General features: G+C 37.9%; 1 protein-coding gene across 1 annotated transcript in view; it reads left to right on the top strand.

The window, feature by feature from the left end:
• LOC135232184 (glycerophosphodiester phosphodiesterase domain-containing protein 4-like) overlaps positions 1-25,514 on the top strand; it is a 104,792-nt gene that overhangs the window by 49,073 nt on the left and 30,205 nt on the right. Inside the window, exons 11-12 of the mRNA XM_064289519.1 lie at positions 20,699-20,707; positions 25,278-25,496. Of these exons, the coding sequence (XP_064145589.1) occupies positions 20,699-20,707; positions 25,278-25,496 (228 nt within the window). The remainder of the gene's footprint in view (positions 1-20,698; positions 20,708-25,277; positions 25,497-25,514) is intronic.

Raw genomic sequence — 25,514 nt, 5'->3', positions numbered from 1 at the left:
AAAGTACCAGAGGGAAAGTTGGAACTTCGGGAATGAAGAAATGGCAACAAAAATTGTAAATACGTGAGTGAATATGATAGGTTACCTTTTTCCTCTCAATTTTTAACAAACATTTATGACTGAAAGTAAAATTAGAACACTTCTCATAGAGTTTTCAATGTATGTAGATATAATACATAACTATAATACAGTGGGGGGAGGATAAAGGGACCTCTATAGTTGTAAGAGTTCTCCATTTTACTTAAAGTGATAAAATATAAACACTAAATAGACAATGAAAGGCTAGGGTAGGAATGTATTTTGTAATTTTTATTTTATTTTTATTGTGCTTTAAGTGAAAGTTTACAGCTGAAGTTAGTTTCTCATACAAAAATTTATACATGCATTGTTGTGTGACCCTAGTTGGTCTCTCTGTAATATCGCAGCACAACCCTCCTTTCCACCCTGGATTTCTCGTGTCCATTCAACCAGCTCCTATCTCTTTCTTCCTTCTCATCCCACCTCCGGATAAGAGCTGTGCATTTAGTCTCATATACATACTTGGACTAAGAAGCACACTCTTCATGAGTATAATTTTATGTCTTACAGTCCAGTCTAATCTTTGTCTGAAGAGTGGGCTTTGGACATGGTTTTAGTTCTGAGTTAACAGCCTGGGGGCCATGTCTTCAGGGTTCCTCCAAGTCTCAGTCAGACCATTAAGTCTGGTCTTTTTACTAGAATTGGAGTTCTGTACCCCACTTTTCTCCTGCTCCATCAGGGACTCTCTGTTGTGTTCCCTGTCAGGGCGGTCATGGGTGGTAGCGGAGCACCATCTAGTTCTTCTGGTCTCAGGCCGATGTAGTCTCTGGTTTATGTGGCCCTTTTTGTCTCTTGGGCTCATATTTTCCTTGTGTCTTTGGTGTTCTTCCTTCTTTCTTTGCTCCAGGTGGGTTGGGACCAATTCATACATCTTAGATGGCGGCTCACTAGCTTTTAAGAGCCCCATGACACTCACCAAAGTGGGATGCAGAACATTTTATTAATAAAATTTGTTATGCCAGTTGACCTAGATGTCCCCTGAAACCATGGTCCCCAGACTCCTGCCCCTGCTACTCTGTCCCTCGAAGTGATTGATTGTATTCTGGAAAATCCTTAGCTTTTGGTCTAGTCCAGTTGTGCTGACTTTCCTCTATTGCGTGTTGTCCTTCCCTTCACCTAAGATAATTCTAGTTAGTGTGAAACCCTGGTAGCATATTGGTTAAGAGCTACAGCTGCTAACCAAAAAGTCACCAGTTTGAATCCAATGGGTACTCCTTGGAAACCCTGTGGGGCAGTTCTACCCTGTCCTATAGGGTCACTATGAGTCAGAATCGACTCAATGGTAATTTTTTTTTTTTTTGTAATCGAGTCCATGTACCCTCTCCTTCCCTCCCCACCCTCATAACCATCAAAGAATGTTTTGTTCTGTGTTTAAACCTTTTTTTGAGTTCTTATAATAGCGGTCTCATACAATATTTGTCATTTTGTGAGTGACTAATTTCACTGAACATAATGCCGTCCAGATTCATCCATGTTACGAGATGTTTCGTGGATTCATCATTGTTCTTTATCATTGCATAGTATTCCATTGTATGAATATACCATAATTTGTTTATCCATTCGTCCATTGATGGGCACCTAGGTTGTTTCCATGTTTTTGCTATTGTGAACAGTGCTGCAGTGAACATGGGTGTGCATATATCTATTTGTGTGAGGGCTTTTATTTCTCTAGGATATATTCCAAAGAGTGGGATTGCTGGATCATATGGTAGTTCTATTTCTAGCTTTTTAAGGAAGTGCCAAATCGATTTCCAAATTGGTTGTACCATTTTACATTCCCACCAGCAGTGTATAAGTGTCCTAGCCTCTCCACAACCTCTCCAACATTTATTATTTTGTGCGTTTTGGGATTAATGCTAGCCTTGTCGGGGTGAGATGGTATCTCATTATAGTTTTCATCTGCATTTCTCTAATGGCTAATGATCGTGAGCATTTCCTCAGTATGTGTTAGCCACCTGAATGTCTTCTCTGGTGAAACACCTGTTCATATTCTTTTCTCGTTTTTTCATTGGGTTATTTGCCTCTTTATTGTTGAGGTTTTGCAGTATCTTGTAGATTTTAAGAGATTAGACCCTGATCAGATATATTGTAGCCAAAAGTTTTTTCCCAGTCTGTAGGCTGTCTTTTTTAGGAAAACATGGTAACATAGTGGTTAAGTGATATGGCTGCTAACCAAAAGGTTGGCAGTTTGAATCCACCAGGTGCTCCTTGGAAACTATGGGGCAGTTGTACACTTTCTTACAGGGTTGCTATGAATTGGAATAGACTCAATGGCAACTTTTTTTTTTTTTTTTTAAGGTTTTCTTTTTATTCTTTTGATGAAGTCTTTTAAAGAGCGTGTTTGATTTTTAGGCGCTCCCAGTTATCTATTTTCTCTTCTGGTGTTTGTGTATTTTTGGTAATGTTTTGTGTACTGTTTGTGCCTTGTATTAGGGCTCCTAGCGTTGTCCCTATTTTTTCTTTCATGATCTTTATCATTTTAGATTTTATATTTAGGTCTTTGATCCATTTTGAGTTTGTTTTTGTGCATGGTGTGAGGTATGGGTCTTGTTTCTTTTTTTGCAAATGGATGGATATTTATTTATACCAGCTCCATTTGTGAAAGAGACTGTCTTTTCCCCATTTAACAGACTTTGGGCCTTTGTCAAATATCAGCTGCTCATAGGTAAATGAATTTATGTCTGGGTTCTCAATTCTGTTCCATTACTGTGTCTGTCTGTTGTTGTATCAGTACCAGGCTGTTTTGACTGCCATGGCAGAATAATAGGTTCTAAAATCAGGTAGTGTGAGACCTCCCACTTTGTTCCTCTTCTTCAGTGATGCTTTACTTATCCACGGCCTCTTACCTTTCCATATGAAGTTCATGATTTGTTTCTCCATTTTATTAAAAAATGCTTTGAAATTTGCATCAGGATTGCATTGGATCTATAGATTGCTTTGGGTAGAACTGACATTTTTACAATGTTGAGTCTTCCTATCCATGAACAAGGTGTGTTTTTCCACTTATGTAGGTCTCTTTTGGTTCCTTGCAGTAGCGTCTCGTAGTTTTCTTTGTATAGGTGTTTTACGTCTCTGGTTAGATTTATTCCTAAGTATTCTCTCTTCTTGGAGGCTATTATATATGGTATTAATTTGGTGATTTCCTCTTTGTCAGTGTAGAGGAATCTAACTGATTTTTGTATGTTTATCTTGTATCCTGATACTTTGCTGAAATCTTCTATTAGTTCCAGTAGTTTTCTTGTGGATTCTTTGGGGTTTTCTGTGTATAAGATCATATCATCTGCAAATAGGGATACTTTTACTTTTTCTTACCAATTTGGATGCCCTTTAGTTCTTTTTCTTGCCTATTTGCTCTGGCTAGGACCTCCAGCACAATGTTGAATAAGAATGGTGATAAAGGTCATTCTTGTCTGGTTCCTGTTCTCAAGGGGAATGCTTTCAGACTCTCTCCATTTAGGATAATGTTGGCTGTTGGCTTTGTATAAATGCCCTTTATTATGTTGAGGAATTTCCCTTCTATTTTTTGGAAAGTTTTTTTTAATCATGAATGGGTGTTGGACTTTGTCAAAAGCCTTTTCTATATCAGTTGATAAGATCATGTGGTTCTTGTCTTTTATTTATGTGATGGATTACATTGATTGTTTTTGTAATATTGAATCATCCCTGCATACCTGGTATGAATCCCACTTGGTCATGGTGAATTACTTTTTTGATATGTTGTTGAAGTCTTTTGGCTAGAATTTTGCTGAGAATTTTTGCATCTATGTTCATGAGGGATATTGGCCTGTAATTTTCTTTCTTTTTTTTTTTTTTTTTTTTTGTGGTGTGTTTATTGGCTTTGGTATCAAGGTTATGCTGGCTTCATAGGATGAGTTTGGGAGTATTCCATCTTTTTCTGTGCCCTGAAATACCGTTAGTAGTAGTGGTGTTAACTCTTCTCTGAAAATTTGGTAGAATTCTCCAGTGAAGGTGTCAGGGCCAGGGCTTGTTTTTGTTGGGAGTTTTTAATTACCTTTCAATCTCTTCTTTTGTTATAGGTTTATTTAGTTGTTCTACCTCCGTTTGTGTTAGTTTAGGTAGATAGTGTGTTTCCAGAACATGTGCATTTCCTCTAGGTTTTCAAATTTGTTAGAGTACAGTTCTTCATAGTACTCTGTTATGATTCTTTTAATTTGGGTCTGTTGTGATATCACCCATCTCATTTTTTATTTGGGTTGTTTGTTTCCTCTCCTGTTTTTCTTTTGTCAGTTTGGCCAATAGTTTATCAATTTTGTTGATCTTTTCAAAGAACCAGCTTTTGGGCTTGTTAACTCTTTTTGTAATTTTTCTGTTCTCTATTTCATTTGATTCTGCTCTCATTTTTATATATGCTTTCTTCTGGAGCTCAAGGGCTTCTTTTGCTGCTCTCTTTCTATTTGTTTTAGTTGTAAAGTTAATGTTTTGATTTTGGCCCATTCTTCTTTTTGGATGTGTGCATTTCTTGCTATAAATTGATCTGTGAGCGCTGCTTTTGCTGAGTTCCAGGAGTTATGGTAGGATGTGTTTTCATTCCCATTTGATTCTATGAATTTCTTTATTCCGTTCTCAATTTCTTCTGTAACCCAGTAGTTTCTGAGCATGGTGTTGTTCAGTTCCCATAGGTTTGATTTTTTTTTCCTTGCTTTTTCTGTTATTGATTTCTGCTTTTATGGCTTTATGGTCAGAAAAGATGCTTTGTAGTATTTCAATGCTCTGTATTCTTTATGGTCTAATATGTGGTCTATTCTGGAGAACGTTCCATGTGCGTTGGAAAAAAAAAGTATACTTGGCTGCTATTGGGTGGAGTGTTCTGTATATGTCTCTGAGTTCAAGTTGTTGGACTGTGGCATTTAGATCTTCCGTGTCTTTATTGAAGTTCTTTGTGGATGTTCTGCCCTTCACCGAAAGTGATGTCTCCTACTATTCTTGTGATGCTGTTTATGTTTTCTGTGCTGTTAGAGTTTGTTTTATGTATTTTGGAGCCCTCTCATTGGGTGCGTAAATATTTATTATGGTTATGTCCTCCTGGTGTATTGACCCTTTAATCATTACATGGTGTCCTTCCTTATCCTTTGTAATGGATTTTACTTTAAAGTCAATTTTATCAGAGATTAATTTTTTTTTAATATTGCCACTTCTGCTCTTTTTTAATTGGTATGTTTGCTTGATATATATTTTTTTAATCCTTGGAGTTTTAGTTTGTTTGTGTCTTTATTTAAGTCTAAAGTGTGTCTCTTAGAGGCAGCATATAGACGGATTATGTTTTTTTAATCCTTTCTGCCACTCTCTGTCTCTTTACTGGTATTTTTAGTCCATTTACATTCAGCATAATTATTGATAGGTACTAAAAACCACTTTTAGTTTTTTTAATGAGTTTAGTGCTGTCATTTTGATGTAGTGTGTGTGTGTGTGTGTGTGTTGACAGTTTGTTCCAGTTAATTTTCTGTGCTGAGTTGCTTTTCTTTATGTGTTTTCTTTTCATCCTTTTCATTGTTGGTGATTTTGTATTTGCCAAGTCTTTATGGTTTTCTTGGTTTTTATTTTGACATATAAAAAAAAAATTTTTTTTTTTTTGATGTATAGAATTGTTATTTTCCTTTGTGGTTACCTTAATATTTACCCCTATTTTTCTAAGTTTAGACTGATCTTTTACTTCTTTATATCACCTTGACTTCTCGGTATGAAAGATCTATGAATACATTATTTAGTCCCTCTTTTTTGTTCTAATGTTGTCATCATTATTTATTTATATATTCATGTCTCTGTTTCCCTATTTTCAGTGTTTTAGCTTTGATTTATTTGTGACTTCCCTATCTGGGTTGATATCTGGTTCTTCTGTCCTGTGTTCTAGTCTTAGGTTGTTACCCAATGTTACTGATTTTCTAACCAGTGTACTCCCTTTAGTATTTCTTGTAATTTTAGTTTGGTTTTTACAAATTCCCTAAACTTCTGTTTTTCTGAAAATTCCTAATTTCACCATCATAACTGAGAGACAGTTTTGCTGAATATGTAATTCTTGGCTGGCAATTTTTTTCCTTCAAGGCTTTGTATATGTCATCTCATTGCCTTCTTGCTTGCATGATTTCTGCTGAGCAGTTCAAGCTTAGTCTTATTGACTCTCCTTTGTAGATGACTTTTGGTTTATCCCTAGCTGCTCTTCAAATTCTCTCTTTATCTTTGGTTTTGGCGAGTTTGATTATAATATGTCTCGGTGACTTTCTTTTGGAATCTTATCTTGTGGGATTCGAAGAACTTCTTGGATAGGTAGCTTCTCATCTTCCATGATATCAGGTAAGTTTCCTACCAACAAATCCTCAACAATTCTATCTGTATTTTCTGTTATTTCCCCCTGTTGTGGCACTCCAGTCACTAGTAAGTTATTCCCTTTGATAGAGTCCCACGTAATTCCTAGGGTTTCTTCATTCTTGAAATTTTTTTATCTGATTTTTCCTCAAATAAGTTGGTGTCAAATGCTTTATCTTCAATCTCACTAATTCTGACTTGCATTGCCTCAATTCTGTTCCTATGACTTTGTATTGTGTTGTACACTTCTGAAATTTTATTGTTAATCTTTGGAATTTCATTTTACTGTCTCTCTGTGGACTCTTGCTGCCTCTTAAATTTTTCATTATTTTCTTGTTTAAGCTTCTTAAGTTCCTCTGTTGCTTTTTGTGTTCCTTGGCATGTTTTTGTTCTGCCTGATCTCCTTCCTGATCTCTTGAAGAGCTCTGTATGTTAATCTTTTGAATTCTACCTCTGATAATTGCAAGAAGTTCTATTCTTCCAGAGGGTTTCTTGATTCTTCGTTTTGGGCACTTGCTGAAGCTGTGATGGTCTGCCTCTTTAAGTGATTTGATATCATCTCTTGTCTCTGAGCCATCAATAAGTTATTATATTTATTTATTTTATGTTTGCTTACTGTGTCCTAGCTTCTTGTTTTATTTTGTTTTGATATGCCCAAATAAGCTGGTCATGTGTGCCAGTTTGATTATTGGCACCTTTGAAGCTCTCACGTCCTGTCACCAGCTGGTTAGAGCTGTTACTAGGTATGTGAGCCCAGGAGTCCATTTACATTTCTTGTATGGATTCAGCTCAGGTATCCAGGTAGTCGGTCACCATATAGGCTCTTGCCTACAGTCCTAGACGGGCAGGGGTGATTGGAGTAGACTCAGATATCTGGCTGCAGTGGAGGATCATGTGCTGAGCAAGGCAGAGGTCTGATCGCTACTTCTGAGTGTATGAGAGGAAAGCGTGGCCCTGTTCCCTAGAGCGTGTTGGGGGGGTGGGTTTTGCAGCTGTAATATGGGCACCCATTCCTGTTGGCTATAAGGACTGAGTGGCACCACTTATTATTGGATTCCTTTCGTGGATGGCTAGGTGGCATGGGTGGTGCCACCAGTCCTCAGGACCCTGATGTAGGTAGGTGAGGATCCTACTTAATGGACAGAGTAGTGTCAAATGTCACAAATTTGCCAGTCTACCTTACAGCTGAGACAGTTGATAATAGGCTTCAGGTATATACCCTTTTGGACTGTGCTAATGAGGGCCTTTACTGTTGAAATGGGCCCACAGAAGACTATGCAGGGGCAAAAGGCATTCAGAGTCCATGGACACCTTATGCCGGTGCCTAGGCAAAGAGGCTGTTCCTGCCCTGGGTTCCCAACTTAGGGAAGCTGGCAGATTATTTTTTCCTGTTTGTTAGTTTGTTCCCTCTCCAAAGCCAGGAGAATGGCTTAGAGCGTGTGCCGAGACCTACTTCTGGCCCCAGGGATGTGGCAATCGCTGAAGCCAGCCCAGGACCCAGTGCAGAATGGGGAGGGGGCAGGTAATTGGGAGAGAGGATCTTCCCAAAAGGGGTGTTTTTTGATCTGCTTGGTAGATTAGACACATGTACTTATCTTTGCCAGTTGAGCATCGTTTTTCACTAGGCTTGAGTAGACTCTCCACTGCTCAGTCTCTTCCAATGTGGAAAACGCATGCCAAGCGCCACTGCGTGCCTCGCCACACATGTACCAGCTGATCCAGCCTACAGGGTGCCGTTTCCTGCTGGGTCAGGTCTAGCAACTCACTGCTTCTGAGCCGTCTCTCCCACCCCTTGACGCTCAGTCTAATTCCTCAAGTTTGCCTTTGATGTTCAAGGCTCCTAGATTGTCGTATATGATCGATTCATTTGTTTTTTTTTTGGGTCTTTGTTGTAAGAGGGAGCGCAGGAAGTGTCTGATTACCCTGCCATCTTGGCTGCACGTCCTATTTTTTTATATTTAGAGCAACTATTTAGAAAATACAAAGATATATCCAAATATTAGATCTAGGCATAGGATACATTAAAGTGGAATACTAAAAAAAATTTAGCCTTGTTTATTTGGCCATATATAGCTAAGATATAAAATGGAAAGCTAAAAAAATAATTAAATAATCCAGAGAAGGCAGGAAAGGGAGAACAAAGAAAAAGAAACAGAAAGGACAAACAGAAAACAAACCATAAACTGAGATACCTAAATATAAGCATATCAGTAATTATGTCAATTGTAAATTGTTGAATCACACCAATGAACAAAAGAGATTTTCACATAAAAATCAGTTGTTTCTATACACTGGCGATGTACGATCCAAAAAGAAAACTAAGAAAACAATTCCATTTGTAGTAGCATGTATAAGAATACAATAGCTGGAAATAAATTTAACCAAGGAAATGGAAGACTTGTATGTTGAAAACTATAAAACATCGTGGAAAGAAAGAAGACCTAAATAAATGGAACGATAAACCGTGTTTATGAATTGGAAAGGAGTGTGCTTTCACATTATAGGGAGAGCGACTAGGGTCACATAACAATGTGTGTATAAATTTTTGTATGAGAAACTAACTTGAACTGTAAACTTTCATTTAAAGCACATTAAAAAAAAAACAGAGAGAGAGAGAGATGTTAGGCTGATATCTATGGATTTATAACCCGTGCAGGGACACTGCAACTCAATTCGATCATATAAATCAGACTAATATCCAATCATATTTCCCCTTTGAAGGTTGCCCTTACAATTTCCTCTGTAGTATTACAGCATATCAAATCCTCAAAAAAGACGTAAACACTTAAAACCATGGTTTAGTCGTATAAATTGAACAAAAGTTCTAACCGTCCAGGTACAGAAGTAACTGAGGACAATTTAAAGAAGTTATACCAACGGCATTAGTTTCCTAGGGCTGCTGTAACAAATTACCACCAACCTGGTGGCGTAAAACAACAGAAATTTATTCTCTTACAGTTCTGGAAGCCAGAAATCTGGTATCAAGGTATCAGTGGGGCAGTGCTCCCTCTGGTGGCTCTTGGGGAGAATCTGTTTTGCCTAATATGTCTTGGCTTTCCTTGGCCGGTGGCTGCTTCCCTCCAGTCTCTGCTTCTGTGGTCCAGTCCCCTTCTTCTCTGTGTGTAGTCTCCTTTGAAGATCTATCTCAAAACTCCCTCTGCCTCTCTTATAAGGATACACATGATTGTATTTAGAGCCCACCCACATAATCCAGGATAAACTTTCTCCCAGTATTCTTAACTTAGTCACATCTTTGGGCATATAAAGTAATATTCATAGGTTCCAGGGATTAGGATGTAGATGTATTTATGGGGGAAATATTCAAACTACTATACCAAATTTACTAATAGTGGTTATTTTTTAAAATTGTACATAAATGAAGGAAAATGTCCTTGACCTGGAAACAGAGGATAAAAAGTATTCTTGGGATGTAATAATAAATACTTGCTATCGCAACTCTCAGAGAAAATATTCTTATAACTCCACGTTAGTTGATTGCATGTTTTATGAAATTCCTGTGTTCTTTTAATATGTGATGTCTTAGTTATCGGGAAACCCTGGTGGCGTAGTGGTTAAGTACTACGGCTGGTAACCAAAGGGTCAGCAGTTCGAATCTGCCAGGCGCTCCTTGGAAACACTATGGGGTAGTTCTACTCTGTCCTGTAGGGTTGCTATGGGTCGGAATCGACTTGACGGCACTGGGGTTTTGGTTTTGGTTTAGTTATCTAGCGCTGCTATAACAGAAATGCCGCAAGTGGATGGCTTTAACAAACAAAAGTTTGTTCTCTCATAGTTTAGGACGCTAGAAGTCTGAATTCAGGGTGCCAGCTCCAGGGGAAGGCTTCCTCTCTCTGTCAGCTCTGGGAGAAGGTCCTTGTCATCAATCTTCCACTGTTCTATAAGCACAGGGATCCTGGGTCTAAAGGACCTGCTCTGCTCCTGGTGCTTCTTTCCTGGAATATGAGATCCCTCTTTCTCTCTGCTCACTTCTCTCTTTTGTATCTCAGAAAAGATTTACTTAAAGTACAACCCAATCTTGTAGATTGAGCCCTGCCTCATTAACATAACTGCCTCTATTCCTGCCTCATTAACTTTGTAGAGGTAGGATTTACAACACATAGGAAAATCACATCAGATAACAAAATGGTGAACAATTACAGAATACTGGGAATCATGGCCTAGCCAAGTTGACAGACATTTTGGGGTACACAATTCTATCCATAACATGTGGGAATCAGGCTTTCTGCTGCCAACCCAAGGTCAAGGTTAATTGTTCCGTGGGGCTGTTAAAATAGGCCACTCCAATTGTGTGACTTCTCAAGCTCTCCATAGACAATGTCTATTTATAAAAAACGTGCAGAGGTAGCATATTTGGTGGGAAACAGCTTCCTAAGGATATTGATCCCACCAATAGGAGTTGGATAGTTTCAGGTGATTACCAAAATTTTGTCTTTCGCTTTGGTTGATATAGAACAAGTCTCGATGTAGCACAACCCTTGAGTACAACCTAACCATTTAAATTCCTCAGTGAAATTTCTTATTAGGGAAAATAGAATAGCTTTGGATTTATTTTTGACCAACTAGCACAAGTGCTGAAACTTTGTGTTGTACCTAGATTAAAGATAAATTGTAGCTAGATGAGGGAGAGGTTTGCTTAATCCAGTTATAAGGACTTGCATTGGACTTATTTTTGTGACAGTGAATATTACTTGTGGTTCAGTGTTTCGTGAAAATTAACTTACCAATGCCACTAACAGTACACTTTCAGTGACATTAAGAGGGAATGGTGGAGTATAAAGTCAGACTTGTTTACTCAGTCCCGAACACTAGATATTCTTTCATTGAGTCATTCATTCATTCATCCAGTAAGCAAACTCTATATGCTGATAAAATACAGTTCCTGCTCTCAAGATATTCACTGTCTACTAAGGGAGATAAAATGGACAGAGAGGATATAAGTTGTATGACAGTGGTCACTTAAAAGTACTTTGGACCCTTTTTGGACATGCTACAAACAGTAACTATAAGTTACAATTTAAAAAAAAAAACCTTAAATGCATCATTTAATTTGACCTAAAATATTTTATATTAAAAATGAGAGAACTTAAGCTTGAAAAGGGTAAGTGACATGCCCGATTATTCAACTCATAGTTGAATGACTGCGGGAATTATTTATATATATCCCTAGGTGGCACAAAAGGTTTCCACTTGACTGCTACCCTAAAGTTGGGGTTTGAACCCGCCCAACAGTACCGTGAAGGAAAAGGCCTGACAATCTGCTTTTGTTAATGTTACAACCAAGAAAACCCTATGGAGCAGTTCTACTCCATAACACGTGGGATCACTGTCTTAGTTATCTAGTATTGCTGTAACAAAAATACCATAAGTGGGTGGTTTTGAAAATGCATGAATTTATTCTCACACAGTTTAGGAGGCTATAAATCCAAATTCAAGATGCTGGCTATAGGGGAAGGCTTGTTCTCTGTTGGCTCTACGTTGTTGTCGTGTGCCATCGAGGCAATTCTGACTCATAGCGATCCTATAGGACAGAGTAGAACTTACCCCATAGGGTTTCCAAAGAGTGACTGGTGGATTCAACCTGCTGACCTTTTGGTTAGCAGCCTGAGCTCTTAACCGCTTCACCACCAGGCCTCCAAGGAAAGGTCCTTATTCCTTGGCTCCTTGGCCGTGTTCATGTGGCAGGGCATCTATCTTCTCCCATCTCTACTTTCTCCTCTGTCCTTATCTGTTCCATTTCTTCCGCAAAGGTGGTTGGCTTAAAATGCACCCTGCACTGATATGGCCTCTTCAACATTACAATGAAAACCCATTCCCAAATGGTATTACAACCACAAGTATAGGGATTAGGATTTAGAACACTAATTTTGAAGGGTTTTTTTTAATTCAATCCATAACAGTCATCATGAGTTGCAGTTGACTTGATGGCAACTAATAGAATCTATGTCCTTTACATGTGTGTTTGTATGTACATATATGTGTATACAGAGACAAACACACACAACAGAAAGTAAATCAACAAACTACTTTCTTCCCCAAGACAATCTTGCTGTGAAAAGAAAAAAGTGAACTGAACAAAACATTGAGTTTAGTGGTATGGCTGATTTAAAGTGTCTGAATGTTCTGGAATGTGAAACAAAACGATAGACAAATGAGTGGGTATAATAAGTTGCAGAGGGTTTAAGAGAAAGTGAACTTTATTTAAACTTGATTGAAACTACCTGAAAATGAGTATACTAAGAAGCAATGAAACATGTAGATTTAGTTTAAAGGGTTTATTTTAAGATAAAACAAAGGCTTGTGAATGCTTCACTAGCAAACTTTATATTATTGTTAAACTATAATTTGATTTTCTCTTTGTTAAAGTGATAAATTCATTTAGGACTATTTAGCTTACTTTTTAGAATATGAGTTAAAACAGGACAGGATGGCTCCAGTAAGCAACCAATGTAAAACACCAGATGACCTTCCTATAGAAGAAGGGGCACTGGAACTGCCTGATAGGGAATTCAAAAGTCTAATATTTAGGACTCTCCAAAAGATTAGGAAAAACATGAAGGAAAACAAAGACAAAATAAGGAAAAAATAGACAAAATCAGGGAAAAAAGAGACCGAGCAATGGAAGAATTCAGGAAAATAATACAGGAACAAAATGTCAGAATAAACTGACAACTAGAAATCATGTAAAAACAGCAATTCAAAATCCAAAGGATAAGCAACAAGGTTTCAGAAATGGACAGTGTAGTTGAAGGTTTTAGGAGCAAATGTGAAACAACAGAAGACAGGATCAGTGAAATTGAAGACAAATCCTTGGATACCATTTTCTTTGAGAAAAAATCAGAGAAGAGAATGAAGAAAACCTGAGAATGATATGGGATACAGTCAAGAGCAAAAAGTTGCACATGATCAGAATTCAGAACATGGGGAGAAAATGGAAAACACAGAGGATCTTTGAAGATTTGCTGACAGAAAACTTCCCTAATATCATGAAAGGTGAAAAGCTGACCAACCAAAAAGCTCAACAAACCCCATACAGGAGAGACCCCAAAAGAAAGTCACCAAGACATCATAATCACATCCACCAAAACACAGCAAGGAAAGAATCCTAAGAGTAGCTCAAGAAAAATGAAAAGTCGTAAAAGGGAAACAATAAGACTAAGCTCTTATTACTTGGCAGAAACCATGCAGGCAGGAAGGCAATGGGATGACATATATAAAACCTTGAAAGAAAAAAATTGCCAACCAAGAATAATATATCCTGCAAAACTCAATCAGATATAATGGCAAAATCAGGACATTTGCAGATAAACAAAAATTAAGGGAATATGTAAAAACCAAACTTACAAGAATTATTAAAGGAAGATCTTTGGTTTGAGAACAAACAACATCAGACAACAACCTGAATCTAGGACATGGGACAGCATCAGCCAGATACCAACCTAGGTAATGAACTCTCAAGGATAAAACACAACTAAGAGATTTAAAACAGGGAACCAGAAAAGTCAATCTGTTAATGACATCAACGTCAGAATAATAAAAGAGGGAATAAATGGTGTAGGCATAGAATTTTCAAATGCAGAGAAAGTAAAGGTGATATCAAGTAATAAAAACCTGGTTTAAACTTAGGAAGATAGGGGTAAATTTCAAGGTAACCACAAAGAAAGTTAACAAACTTCATCAAAATAAAGAAGAAAAACATAGTCTTAGTAAACACAAAATCTACAAAAAACAAACCAAATCCACAAACAAATGGAACTCAGCACGGGAGAGTAAGAAGAACAAAGAAAATGTCAGCACCACAAAAAAGAAAGAAAGAAAAAAGTACTAGAAAATGACAGCAATAATCTTGCACTTATTGATAATGACACTGAATGTAAATAGCTTAAATGTACCCATAAAGAGACAGAGAGTGACAGAATGGATTAAAAAAAAAAAAAAAGGGGACCCATCAATATGCTGTCTACAAGAGACATACCTTAGAAAGAAAGACATATTAAAAATCAAAGGGTGGAAAAGATGTATCAAGCAAACAGCAACCAGAAAAGAGCAGAGTAGCAATACTAATCTCAGATAAAATAGAGCTTAAAACAAAATCTACCATAAAGAACAAGGAAGGATAGTACATAATGATCAAAGGGACAATCCATCATGAGGCTATAACCATAATAAATATCTGTGCACTCAATGACAGGGCTCCAGAATACACAAAACAAACTGTAACAGCACCGAAAAGAGAAATTTACATTTCCACAATAACAGTGAGAAACTTCAACATACCACTCTGGGTAAAGAATGAACATTTAGAAAGAAACTCAACAAAGATACAGAAGATGTAAAGGCCACAGTCAACCAACTTGACCTTATAGGCATATACAGAACACTCCACCCAATAGTAGAAAGTATACATTCTTTTCCAGTGCACATGGAACATTCTCCAGAACAGGTCACATCTTAGGCCACAATAAAATCTAAAAACATTGGAATAATACAAAGCATCTTCTCTGATCACAACACCACAAAAATAGAAATTAATAACAGGAAGAGCAAGGAAAAAATCAAATACATGGAACCTAAGTAACACCTAACTTAAAAACCATTGAGTAATAGAAGAAATCAAAGATGGAATCAGCAGAGAAGCAGGATACAAGATAAACATACAAAAATCAATTAGATTCCTATACACCAATAAAGAGAACTACAAAAAGGAAATCAGGAAAGCAGTATAATAGCCCCTAAAAAATAAGACACTTAGGAATAAATCTAACCAGGAACATAAAAGACCTATACAAAGAAGACTATAAAACACTATTGCAAAAAATCAAAAGAGACCTAACATAAATAGAAAAACATACCATGCTCATAGATAAGTAGACTCAACAGCATGAAAATGTCAGTTCTACTGAGAGCAATGTACAAATACAGTGCAATCCCAATCCAAATACCAAGAGAATTCTTTATTGTGGTATGTCCAGGAAACTTCTTAGCTTCTACTTTGGTCCAGTTGTGCTGACTTCCCCTGTATTGTGTGTTGCCCTTCCCTTCACTGAAGTTGATCCTTGCCTACTACCTAGTTAGTGAATTCCCCTCCTCTTCTTTTGTGACTGACTAATTTCACTCAGCATAACACCTTCCAGATTTATCCATGTGAGATGCTCTGTGGATTCATCATTGTTCTTTATCTTTGCGTAATATTCCATTCTGTGTATGAAGGAATTAGGTACCATAATTTGTTCATCCATTCATCTGTTGGTGGGCACCTAGGTTGTTTACATCTTTTTGCTATTGCGAACAGTGCTGTAATGAACATGTGCATGTGTCTATTTGTGTGATGGCTCTTATTTCTCTAGGATATATCCCTAGGAATGGGATTGCTGGATTGTATGGTGTTTCTATTTCTAGCTTTTTAAGGAAGTGCTAAATCATTTTCCAAAGTGGTTGTACGATTATATGTTCCCACCAGCAGTGCATAAGTGTTCTAGTCTTTCCAACATTTACTATTTTGTGTTTTGGATTTGTGCCAGCCTTGTTGGGGTGAGATGGTATCTCATTGTAGTTTTGATTTGCATTTCTCTAAGGGCTAATGATCATGAGCATTTCCTCATGTATTTGTTAGCTGCTTGAATGTCTTTGAAGTGTCTGTTCTTATCCTTTGCCCATTTTTTAACTGTATTATCTGTCTTTTTGATGTTGAAGTGTTGCAGTGTCTTGTAGATTTTAGAAATTAGACCCTTATTGGATATGTTGTAGCCAATTTTTTTTCCCAGTCTGTAGGTTCTCTTTTTACTCTTTGAAGTCTTGTCATGAGCATTAAGTGTTTGATTTTTAGGAGCTCCCAGTTATCTAGTTTATCTTCTGGCCTGTGTACCATTTATGCCATGTACTAGGGCTCATAGCATTGTCCCTATTTTTGCTTCCGTGACTGTTATAGTTCTTGGTTTTATATTTAGGTCTTTGATTCATTTTGATTTAGTTTTTGTATATGGTGGGAGGTATGTGTCCTTGTTTCATTTTTTTTTAATAGATGGATATCCAGTTATGCCAGCACCATTTGTTAAAGAGACTGTCTTTTCCGCGTTTAATGGACTTTGGACCTTTGTCAAATATCAGCTGCACATAGGTGAATGGATTTATGTCTGGGTTCTCAATTCTGTTCCATGGTTTATACATCTGTTGCTGTATCAGTACCAGGCTGTTCTGACTAACGTGGTGGTATAATGGGTTCTAAAATCTGGTAGTGTGAGGCCTCCCACTTTGTTCTCCTCCTGTAATGCTTTACTTATTTGGGGCCTCTTCCCTTTCCACATGAAGTTGGTAATTTGTTTCTCCATCTTGTTAAAAAATGCTGTAGGAATTTGAATAAGGGTTGCATTTTATCTGTAGTTCACTTTGGGTAGAATTGACATCTTCACAATGTTAAGTCTTCCTATCTATGAGCATGGTATGTTTTTCCACTTAATGTAATGTCTCTCTTGGTTTCTTGCAATAGTGTTTTGTAGTTTTCTTTGTATAGGTCTTTTACATCTCTGGTCAGGTTTATTCCTAAGTACTTTATCTTCTTTATCTTCTTGGGGGCTATTGTAAATAGTATTGATTTGCTGATTTCTTTTTCAAAGTTCTCTTTTTTGGTTTAGAGGAATCCAACTGATTTTTGTATGTTTATCTTGTATCATGAAACTGCTGAAATCTTCTGTTAGTTCCAGAAGTTTTCTTTTGAATTCTTTGGGGTTTTCTGTGTATAAGATCATATCATCAGCAAATAGGGATACTTTTACTTCTTCCTAACCAATTTGGATGCCTTTATTTCTTGTCTTGCCTTATTGCTCTGGCTAGGACCCCTAGCACAATGTCGAATAAGAGTGATGAAAAGGGGCATCCTTGTCTGGTTTCCATTCTCAAGGGGAATGCTTTCAGTCTGTCTCCATTTAGAATGATGTTGACTTTGGCTTTGTATAAATGCCCTTTATTATGTAGAGGAATTTCCCTTCTGTTCCTATTTTGCTGAGAGTTTTTTTTATCATGAATGGGTGTTGAACTTTGTCAAATGCCTTTTCTGCATCAGTCGCTAAGATCATGTGGTTCTCGTGTTTTATTTATGTGATGGATTACATTGATTGTTTTTCTAATGGTGAACCATTCCTGCATACCTTGTATGAATCTGACTTGGTCATGATGAGTTATTTTTTTTGATATGCTGTTGAATTCTATCGGCTAGAATTTTGATGAGGATTTTTGCATCTATGTTCATGAGGGATATTGGTCTGTAATTTTCTTTTTTTGTGGTGTCTTGGCCCTGGTATCAGGGTTATGCCAGCTTCATAGAATGAGTTCAGGAATATTTCTTCCTTTTCTGTGTTCTGAAATGCCTTTCATAGTAGTGGTGTTAACTCTTCTCTGAAAGTTCGGTAGAATTCTCCAGTGAAGCTCTCTGGTCCAGGGCTTTTTTCTTGTTGTTGTTGGGAGTTTTTAAAATTACCGCTTTGATCTCTTCTTTTGTTGTGGATTTATTTAGCTTTTCTACCTCAGTTTGTTAGTTTAGGTAGGTAGTATATTTCTAGAAATTTGTTCATTTCCTGTAGATTTTCAAATTTATTGTACTACAATTTTTCATAGTATTATGTTATAACCCTTTCAATTTCCTTTGGGTCTGTTGTGATATCGCCCATCTCATTTCTTATTCAGGTTATTTGCTTCCTCTCCTGTTTTTCTTTTGTCAGTTTGGACAGTGGTTTGTTGATTTTGTTGGTCTTTTCAAAGGACCAACTTTTGGTCTTGTTGACTCTTTCAATTGTTTTTCTATTCTCTATTTCATTTATTTCTACTCTATTATTTCCTTTCTTCTGGTGCCTGAGGACTTCTTTTGCTGCTCTTTTTCTATTTGCTCAAGTCGTAGGGTTAATGTTTTGATTTTGGCCTTTTCATCTATTTAGATGTGTGCAATTTATTGCTATAAATTGACCTCTGAGCACTGTTTTTGCTCTATCCCAAAGGTTTAGGTAAGATGTGTTTTCATTCCCATTTGATTCTATGAATTTCTTTATTCCTTCCTTGATCTCTTCAATAACCCAGTAGTTTTTGAGCAGGGTATTGTTCAGTTTCCATGTATTTGAATTTTTGTTTCTTTGATCTTTCTGCTTTTGTTTTCTACTTTTATGGCTTTATGGTCAGAAAAGATGCTTTGTAATATTTCGATGTTTTGGATTCTCTTAAGTCGTGGTTTGTGGCCTAATATGTAGTCTAATCTGGAGAATGTTCCATGTATGTTGGAAAAGAGTGCATACTTGGCTGCTATTGTATAGAGTGTTCTGTATATGTCTATAAGCTCAAGTTGATTGATTGTGGCATTTAGATCTTCCGTATCTTTGTTGAATTTCTTTCTAGATGTTGTGTCCTTCACCGAAAGTGGTGTGCTGAAGTCTCCTACTGTTACTGTGGAGCTGTCTAGTTCTCTTTTCAATGCTTTTAGAGTTTGTTTTATGTATTTTGGAGCCCTGTCATTGTGTGCGTATATATTTATCATAATTATCTCTTTCTGGTGTATTGACCCTTTAACCATTATACTGTGTCCTTCCTTAACCTTTTTGGTGGATTTTGCTTTAAAGTCTATTTTGTCAGAGATTAATATTGCCACTTCTACTCTTTTTTGGTTGTTTGATATATTTTTTCCCATCCTTTGAGTTTTAGTTTGTGTCTTTGAGTCTAAGGTGTGTCTTTTTTAGGTAGCATATAGATGGATTGTGGTTTTTTTAATGCATTCTGCCACTCTCTGTCTCTTTATTGGTACATTTAACCCATTTACATTCAGTGTAATTATTGATAGGTATGAGTTTAGAGCTGTCATTTTTATGTATTTTTTCGCGTGTCTGGTGTTGACGGTTTGTTCCACTTAGTTTTCTGTGGTGAGTTGTTTTCTTTATGTATTTTCTTTTCATCTTTTTCATTATTGTTGATTTTGTATTTGTTGAGTCTATGTTTTTCTTCTTTTTTATTTTGTTGGCTTTCTTTGTGGTTACCTTAAAATTTACCCATATCTTCATAAGTTTAAACCAATCTTTTATTTCTTGATATCACCTTAACTTCCTCTCCATATGAAGGTTCTATGACTACACTATGTAGTCTCTCTTTTTTGTTTTGACTTTGTCATCATTTACATATTCATGTCTCTGTTTCCCTATTTTCAGCCTTTTAGCTTTGACTTATTTTTTGTGACTTCCCTATCTGGGTTGCTATCTGGTTGTTCCATCCTGTGTACTAGTTTTGAATTGTTGTCTGATATTGTTGGTTCTCTAGCCGAAGGACTCCTTTTAGTATTTCTTGTAATTTTGGTTTGGTTTTTACAAATCCCATCAATTTCTGTTTATCTGGAAATGCCCTAATTTCACCATCATATTTGAGAGACAGTTTTGCTGGATACATAATTCTTGGCTGAGAGTTTTTTCTTTCAAGGCTTTATATATGTCATTCCATGCCTTCTTGCCTGCCTGGTTTCTGCTGAGTAGTCAGAGCTTATTCTTATTGACTGTCCTTTGTAGGTGACTTTTCATTTATCCCTAGCCGCTCTTCAAATTCTGTATCTTTGGTTTTGGCAAGTTTGATGATGATATGTCTTGGTGACATTCTTTTGGGATCTACCCTGTGTGGGTTCAGTGAGGTTCTTGGATAAATATCTTCTTGTCTTTCACAATATCAGGGAATTTTTCTGCCAGCAAATCTTAGACAATTCTGTGTTTTCTGTGTCCCTTCCCCCCACCCCCACCGTTCTGGTACTCCAATCACTAGTAGGTTTTTCCTCTTGATAGTGTCCCACATAAGTCTTAGAATTTCTTTATTTTTTAAAATTCTTTTATCTGATTTTTCCTTAAATAAATTGGTGTTGGGGCTCTATCTTCAATTTCACTAATTCTGATTTCCATTGCCTCAGTTATGCTTTTATGACCTTCTATTGAGTTGCCCAGTTCTGAAATTTTATTGTTAATCTTTTGGATTTTTAGTTGCTGCCTCCCTATGGTTTCTAGCTCCCTATTAAATGTGTCGTTCTGTTCTTGTATTGCTTGCCTGAATTCGTCGATTGCTTTGTTTGTGTGTTCCGTAGCTTGGTCTGAGTTTTGCCTGATCTCCTTCCTGATCTCTTGAAGAGTACTGTATATTAATTTTTTGAATTCTAACTCTGGTAAGTCCAATACATCTTCCTCTGGAAGGTTTCCTGATTCTTCATTTTGGTCACTTGTTGGAGCCATCTTGGCCTGCTTCTTTATGAGATTTGATATTGACTGTTGTCTCTGAGCCCTCCATAGTTATATTTATTTATTGTGTGTTTGCTTACTGTGTCATAGCATTTTGTTTTGTTCGATATGCCCAAAATAGGCTGGGCTTATGAGCTACTTTTGTTATTGGCATCTTTGAAGCTTTCACATTCTGTCACCAGGTGGTTAGAGCTGCTACTAGGTGTGTGAGCCCAGGAGTCTGTTTACATTTCTTGTGCATATTCAGCTCAGGTGTCCAGGTCGTCAGTCACCGAGTGTGTGGTACAGATTCTTACCTAGAGTCGTAGATGGGCAGGGCTATGTAGGGGTGATTGGAGCAGTCACTGGTATCTGGCTGCTATGGGGCTATGTGATGAGCAAGGTAGGGGGCTGATGGCTGCCTCTTAGTGCCTAGGTGGAAGGTGTGTCCCTCTCCCCCAGAGCGTATAGGTGGATGGGTTTTGTAGCCGGACTTTGGGCACCCAATGTGTTGGCTGTAAGAACTGGGAGGCACCATTTGGACCCCTGGCATGGGTGGCTAGGTGGAATGGGTGGAACCTCCAGTCCTCAGACCCCTGATGTGGGTGGGTGAGGACCCTGCCTAATGGGCAGGGTAGTATCAAATATCATAAATCTGAAACTCCCCCTTGGCCGCTGCAATTGAAAATGGGCTGTTGTTCTATGGTAATGAAGGACTCTGCTGTTGGATTGGCCCACAGAGGTCTAGTCAGGGGTAAAGGACATTCACAGTCCATGGACCCCTTATGCCAGTCTCTAGGCAAAGGGACAGTGCTTTCCTTCAGTTCCTGGCTTAGGGGGCGTCGTGATTTTTTGAAGCTGAGTTCCTGACTTAGGGAACTTGGTATTTTTTTTTTTTTTCCTAACACCTTGAGACTGATTTGGGTACAATAGCTCCTATTTCTGGCTTACTCAGTGTGGCAATTGTTGAATACTGCCAGACTGGTATTGGAGCAGAACAGGGAGTGGGGTGGTTTAGGGGAACGTGGTACTTCTCTACTACGAAAGTCCCGGAAGGGGAGGGGTTATTTAGATCCCACACAATAGGTTAGACGCTTGCACTTAACTTTCGCAGATCCAGCTCCACTTCCCCCAGCTTCAGAGTCTTAGGGAGACTCTCCGCTGCCCGTCTCTCCGGATGTGGTGAAATGCTTCCTGAGTCCTACTGCTCTCCTCAGCCCATGTGCTCCAGCTAACCCAGCCCACAGGGTGCCTGCTAGCTCAAGACTGGCACTTCTTTGTTGGTTCTGAGCTGTCTCTTCCTTCCCCTGCCACTCAGTCCAACTCCTCAACTTTGTCTCTGATGATCAGGGCTCCTATAATCAATTGAATTGTTGTTTTGGGCCTTTGTTGTCAGAGGGACCACAGGAAGCATCTGACTGTTCCCCCATCTTGGCCCCATCTCTGACAGTTCTTTTCTTTCAGCACATTAAATATGTCATTGCACTGCCTTCTGGCCCCCATAGTTTCTGAGGAGAAATCGGTACTTGATCTTATTGAGAACTCCTTATATGTGATGATTCACTTCTCTCGCTGCTTTCAAAATTCTCTCTTTATCTTTGGTTTTCGAAAGTTTGATTAATTTGGTTTGTCTTAGTTGGAGTACCTTGAGCTTTTTGGATGTGTAGATTCATGCCTTTCATCAAATTTGACGTATTTCTGGCTATTATTTCTTCAAGTATTCTTTCTGCCCTTTTCTCTTTCTCTTCCCCTTCTAAGACTCCCATAATGCAAATGTTGGTCAGCTTGACAGTGTCCCGCAAGCCCCTTATTCTCTGTTCACTTTTCTGCACTTTTTTTTGTCACCTAAGACTTGGTAATTTTTAATTTCTTATCTTCACGGTTGCTGCTTTTCTCTTTTGGCAGTTCAAATCTGCTGTTGAAGAACCCCTGTGAATTTTTCGTTTCAGTTATTACATTTCTGAGCTACAGAATTTCTTCTTCTTTTTTTTTTTTGGTCATTTCTGCCCCTTCATAAATATTCTCATTTTGTTCTTAAATCATTTTCCCTATTTCCTTTAGTTCTTTGTTTATGTTTTCATTTAGCTCTTTGAGCATACTTAAGACAGTGTTTTAAAGTCCTTGTCTGGTAAGTGCAATGTCTGGGATTCCTTGGGTGATGGTTTGTGTCTTTTTTTTTTTTTTTTTTAATTCTTTTGAATGGAATGAAACGTTCATGTTTCTCTGTATATGTGTGATTTTATGTTGAAAAAGGGACACTTGAATATTATAACAGAGTAACTCTGGAAATCAGATTATCCCATTCTTCAGGATGTTTTGCTTTTTTTTTAGTGTTGAAGACTGTAGGGATCCATTGGTTTAGTGATCCTTCCAAATTATTTTTGCAAAAACTGTTCCCTGATGTGTGTGGTCACTGAAGTCTCTTTCTTTAGCTCATATTCAGTTGGTGTTTTGACAGAGATTTCTTTGAATTCCAAAAGTAAAAAAAAAAAAAAAAGAGGAAATCCCAAAACAAAAATCAACAACAGAATAAAATCACCACTTCTTCTCTTTGCAGATTGGCTCTGTTTCGGGGCATTCCTTTAATACTTAGCTAGCCTTACACTGAGTTTAGCAATCAGCCCAATGTGAAAGCTTAGGGTTTTCTCAGGTCTTCTCTGATCATGTGTCTTGCCCTGGGCATGCATGTAGCTTTCTAAATTCCCCTCCCCCCTTTCCCATGGGTGCTTTCGAATGTCCTAATTTTTTTAAAGAAACTTTCTTAGCCTTGTTTTCCAGTCCTTAGGCAATCTGTTATATATGTTAATCACATTCTTTTGTGCCAGACAGATACAGGTTAATTGTTCACCTTACAGTGTTTGAGGAATGCCAGACATTTTTAACCCTGCATGCGTTCTGATATAGGTGAATCAGAGACAAGTGCCTTGCTTCAGTCATTTAGGTATCCACCTGACAGATTACTTGTGAATAAGGTTTTCTCTTCTTCCTCCAGAACCAGGGTCCAGGGTCCCACACTGGGAACACAGCTTGCTCTCTTCAAGCCAACTGCTGAGCCAGGGAGGGAGTGGGGCATGAACAAGTAAAGAGCCATGCCACAAAGCTTTCCTACCATTATGAAGTTGCATTTTTCTTGATTGAGCATTCACTTGGCTGCTGTAAACCTTTGAGTATTTCTTAGAGTTCTGACAAAGTTGTTTTTGATAGTTTCTGCTTATTTTTGGATGTTTCTGTGGGGAGGGTCATGTGGGAGTGTAGAGTTTGTTAGTCTGCCATCTGGCCGATGTCACTCCATTGAATTTAATATACCAAATATATTTACGGCCTGTTATGTGTAAGATGGAAACCCTGGTGGCATAGTGGTTAAGTGCCAGGGCTGCTAACCAAGAGGTCAACAGTTCGAATCCACCAGGCACTCCTTGGAAACTCTCAGGCAGTTCTGATCACCCTATCGCGTCACTATGAGTCGGAATTGACTTGTTGGCAGTGGGGTTTTTTTTTGTTTGTAAGATGGAGACCTGGTGGCGCAGTCGTTAAGAGCTTGGCTGCTAACCACCATGTCAGCAATTGAAATCCACCAGTTGCTCCCTGGAAGCCCTACGGGGCAGTTCTACTGTGTCCAAAAGAGTCGCAATTGACTCCACAGCAACAGGTTTGGGTATTTTTGTTTGTTTATGTGTGAGATAAATACTGTGATTTGTATAGAAAATAAGACAAAATTCCTGCCATGAGGGAGCTATACTCCAGTAGAAACAGTGCATAATAAGGGAACTAATGTGATTTGTATACCTTCTATGTACCAGATATGCTCCCAGACCCTGTAAATATTTAATCATATTTAATCTTCAAAATATTCCTGAGGAAGACATGGATTACCTCTCTACTCTCCAGTTTCATAGTTTCAGCGATAAGACTTTGAGAATTTAGATGATTTTAGCAAAGTTACACAGTAAGAAGTGTATTTAGCTAGGATTTCAACCTTGGTCCATCTAAGACATGTACAAGTAACTGTAGAAAGCAGAATGAGGCATACAATTAAGCAGGCATAAAAACAGGCTATAGAGGTTTAACACCATTGATGTTATTTTTAGTTCAGGAATACTTAAGGAAGACTTCATGAAGAAGGTAGCATTTGAACTGGGCTTCGTAGGTTGGGGGTAGGATTTTAACAGGAAGATGTGGCAAGGAAGACAAATGTGTGGTAGAGCTGGGATTATACCAATTAAGTCTGAGGCCAAAGCCTATCCTCTTCCCATTTCTCAAAATTAGAAGAGTGAGAACAAATGTGGGAATCTAGTGAAACTGAAAAGGGATATATTACCTTGAGTTATGGAAGAAAAGCCTGAAAAGAAAGGACAGAACTAGAACATAAATGACCCTCAGTGCAAATACAACATGCTCTTAGATATAGAAGAAACCATTGCAAACACCAGAATCACCTATGAAGATTACATTTTACTTTTCTTCTTGTCAACTCTGATCTCAGAACCAGTGTTTCAGAGGGCCTGGTAGGTTGAATGGTAATGGAGGAAGATGGAGGTAGGGCTGAGTTTGGGACTACATAGCAAGAGAACCAGGAAATGCTTTTAAATGCTTTTGATGGGAGCCAATGTATTTTCTGATGTATTTGTATATTTTCAGAAGAAACCATTTTATCGTATGGAACCCCTATCAGAGGCTGATAATGAAAAAGCAAGAAATCAGAGAATCCCCAAATTACGTGATTTATTGGATCTCGCACAGAAGGAAAAAAAATACGTGATATTTGATCTTACAACCCCTCCACCAAAACATCCTCACAGAAATACATTTGTCCGACTGGTAGTAAGCGTGATCCTTGACTCTAAAATTGAGCCACATCTGGTACGTCTATCTCAGTGT

The sequence above is a fragment of the Loxodonta africana genome, chromosome 7 (genome assembly GCF_030014295.1).
Source record: "Loxodonta africana isolate mLoxAfr1 chromosome 7, mLoxAfr1.hap2, whole genome shotgun sequence".
Lineage (NCBI taxonomy): Eukaryota > Metazoa > Chordata > Mammalia > Proboscidea > Elephantidae > Loxodonta > Loxodonta africana.
This window is presented reverse-complemented; position numbering and strand designations above follow the sequence as displayed.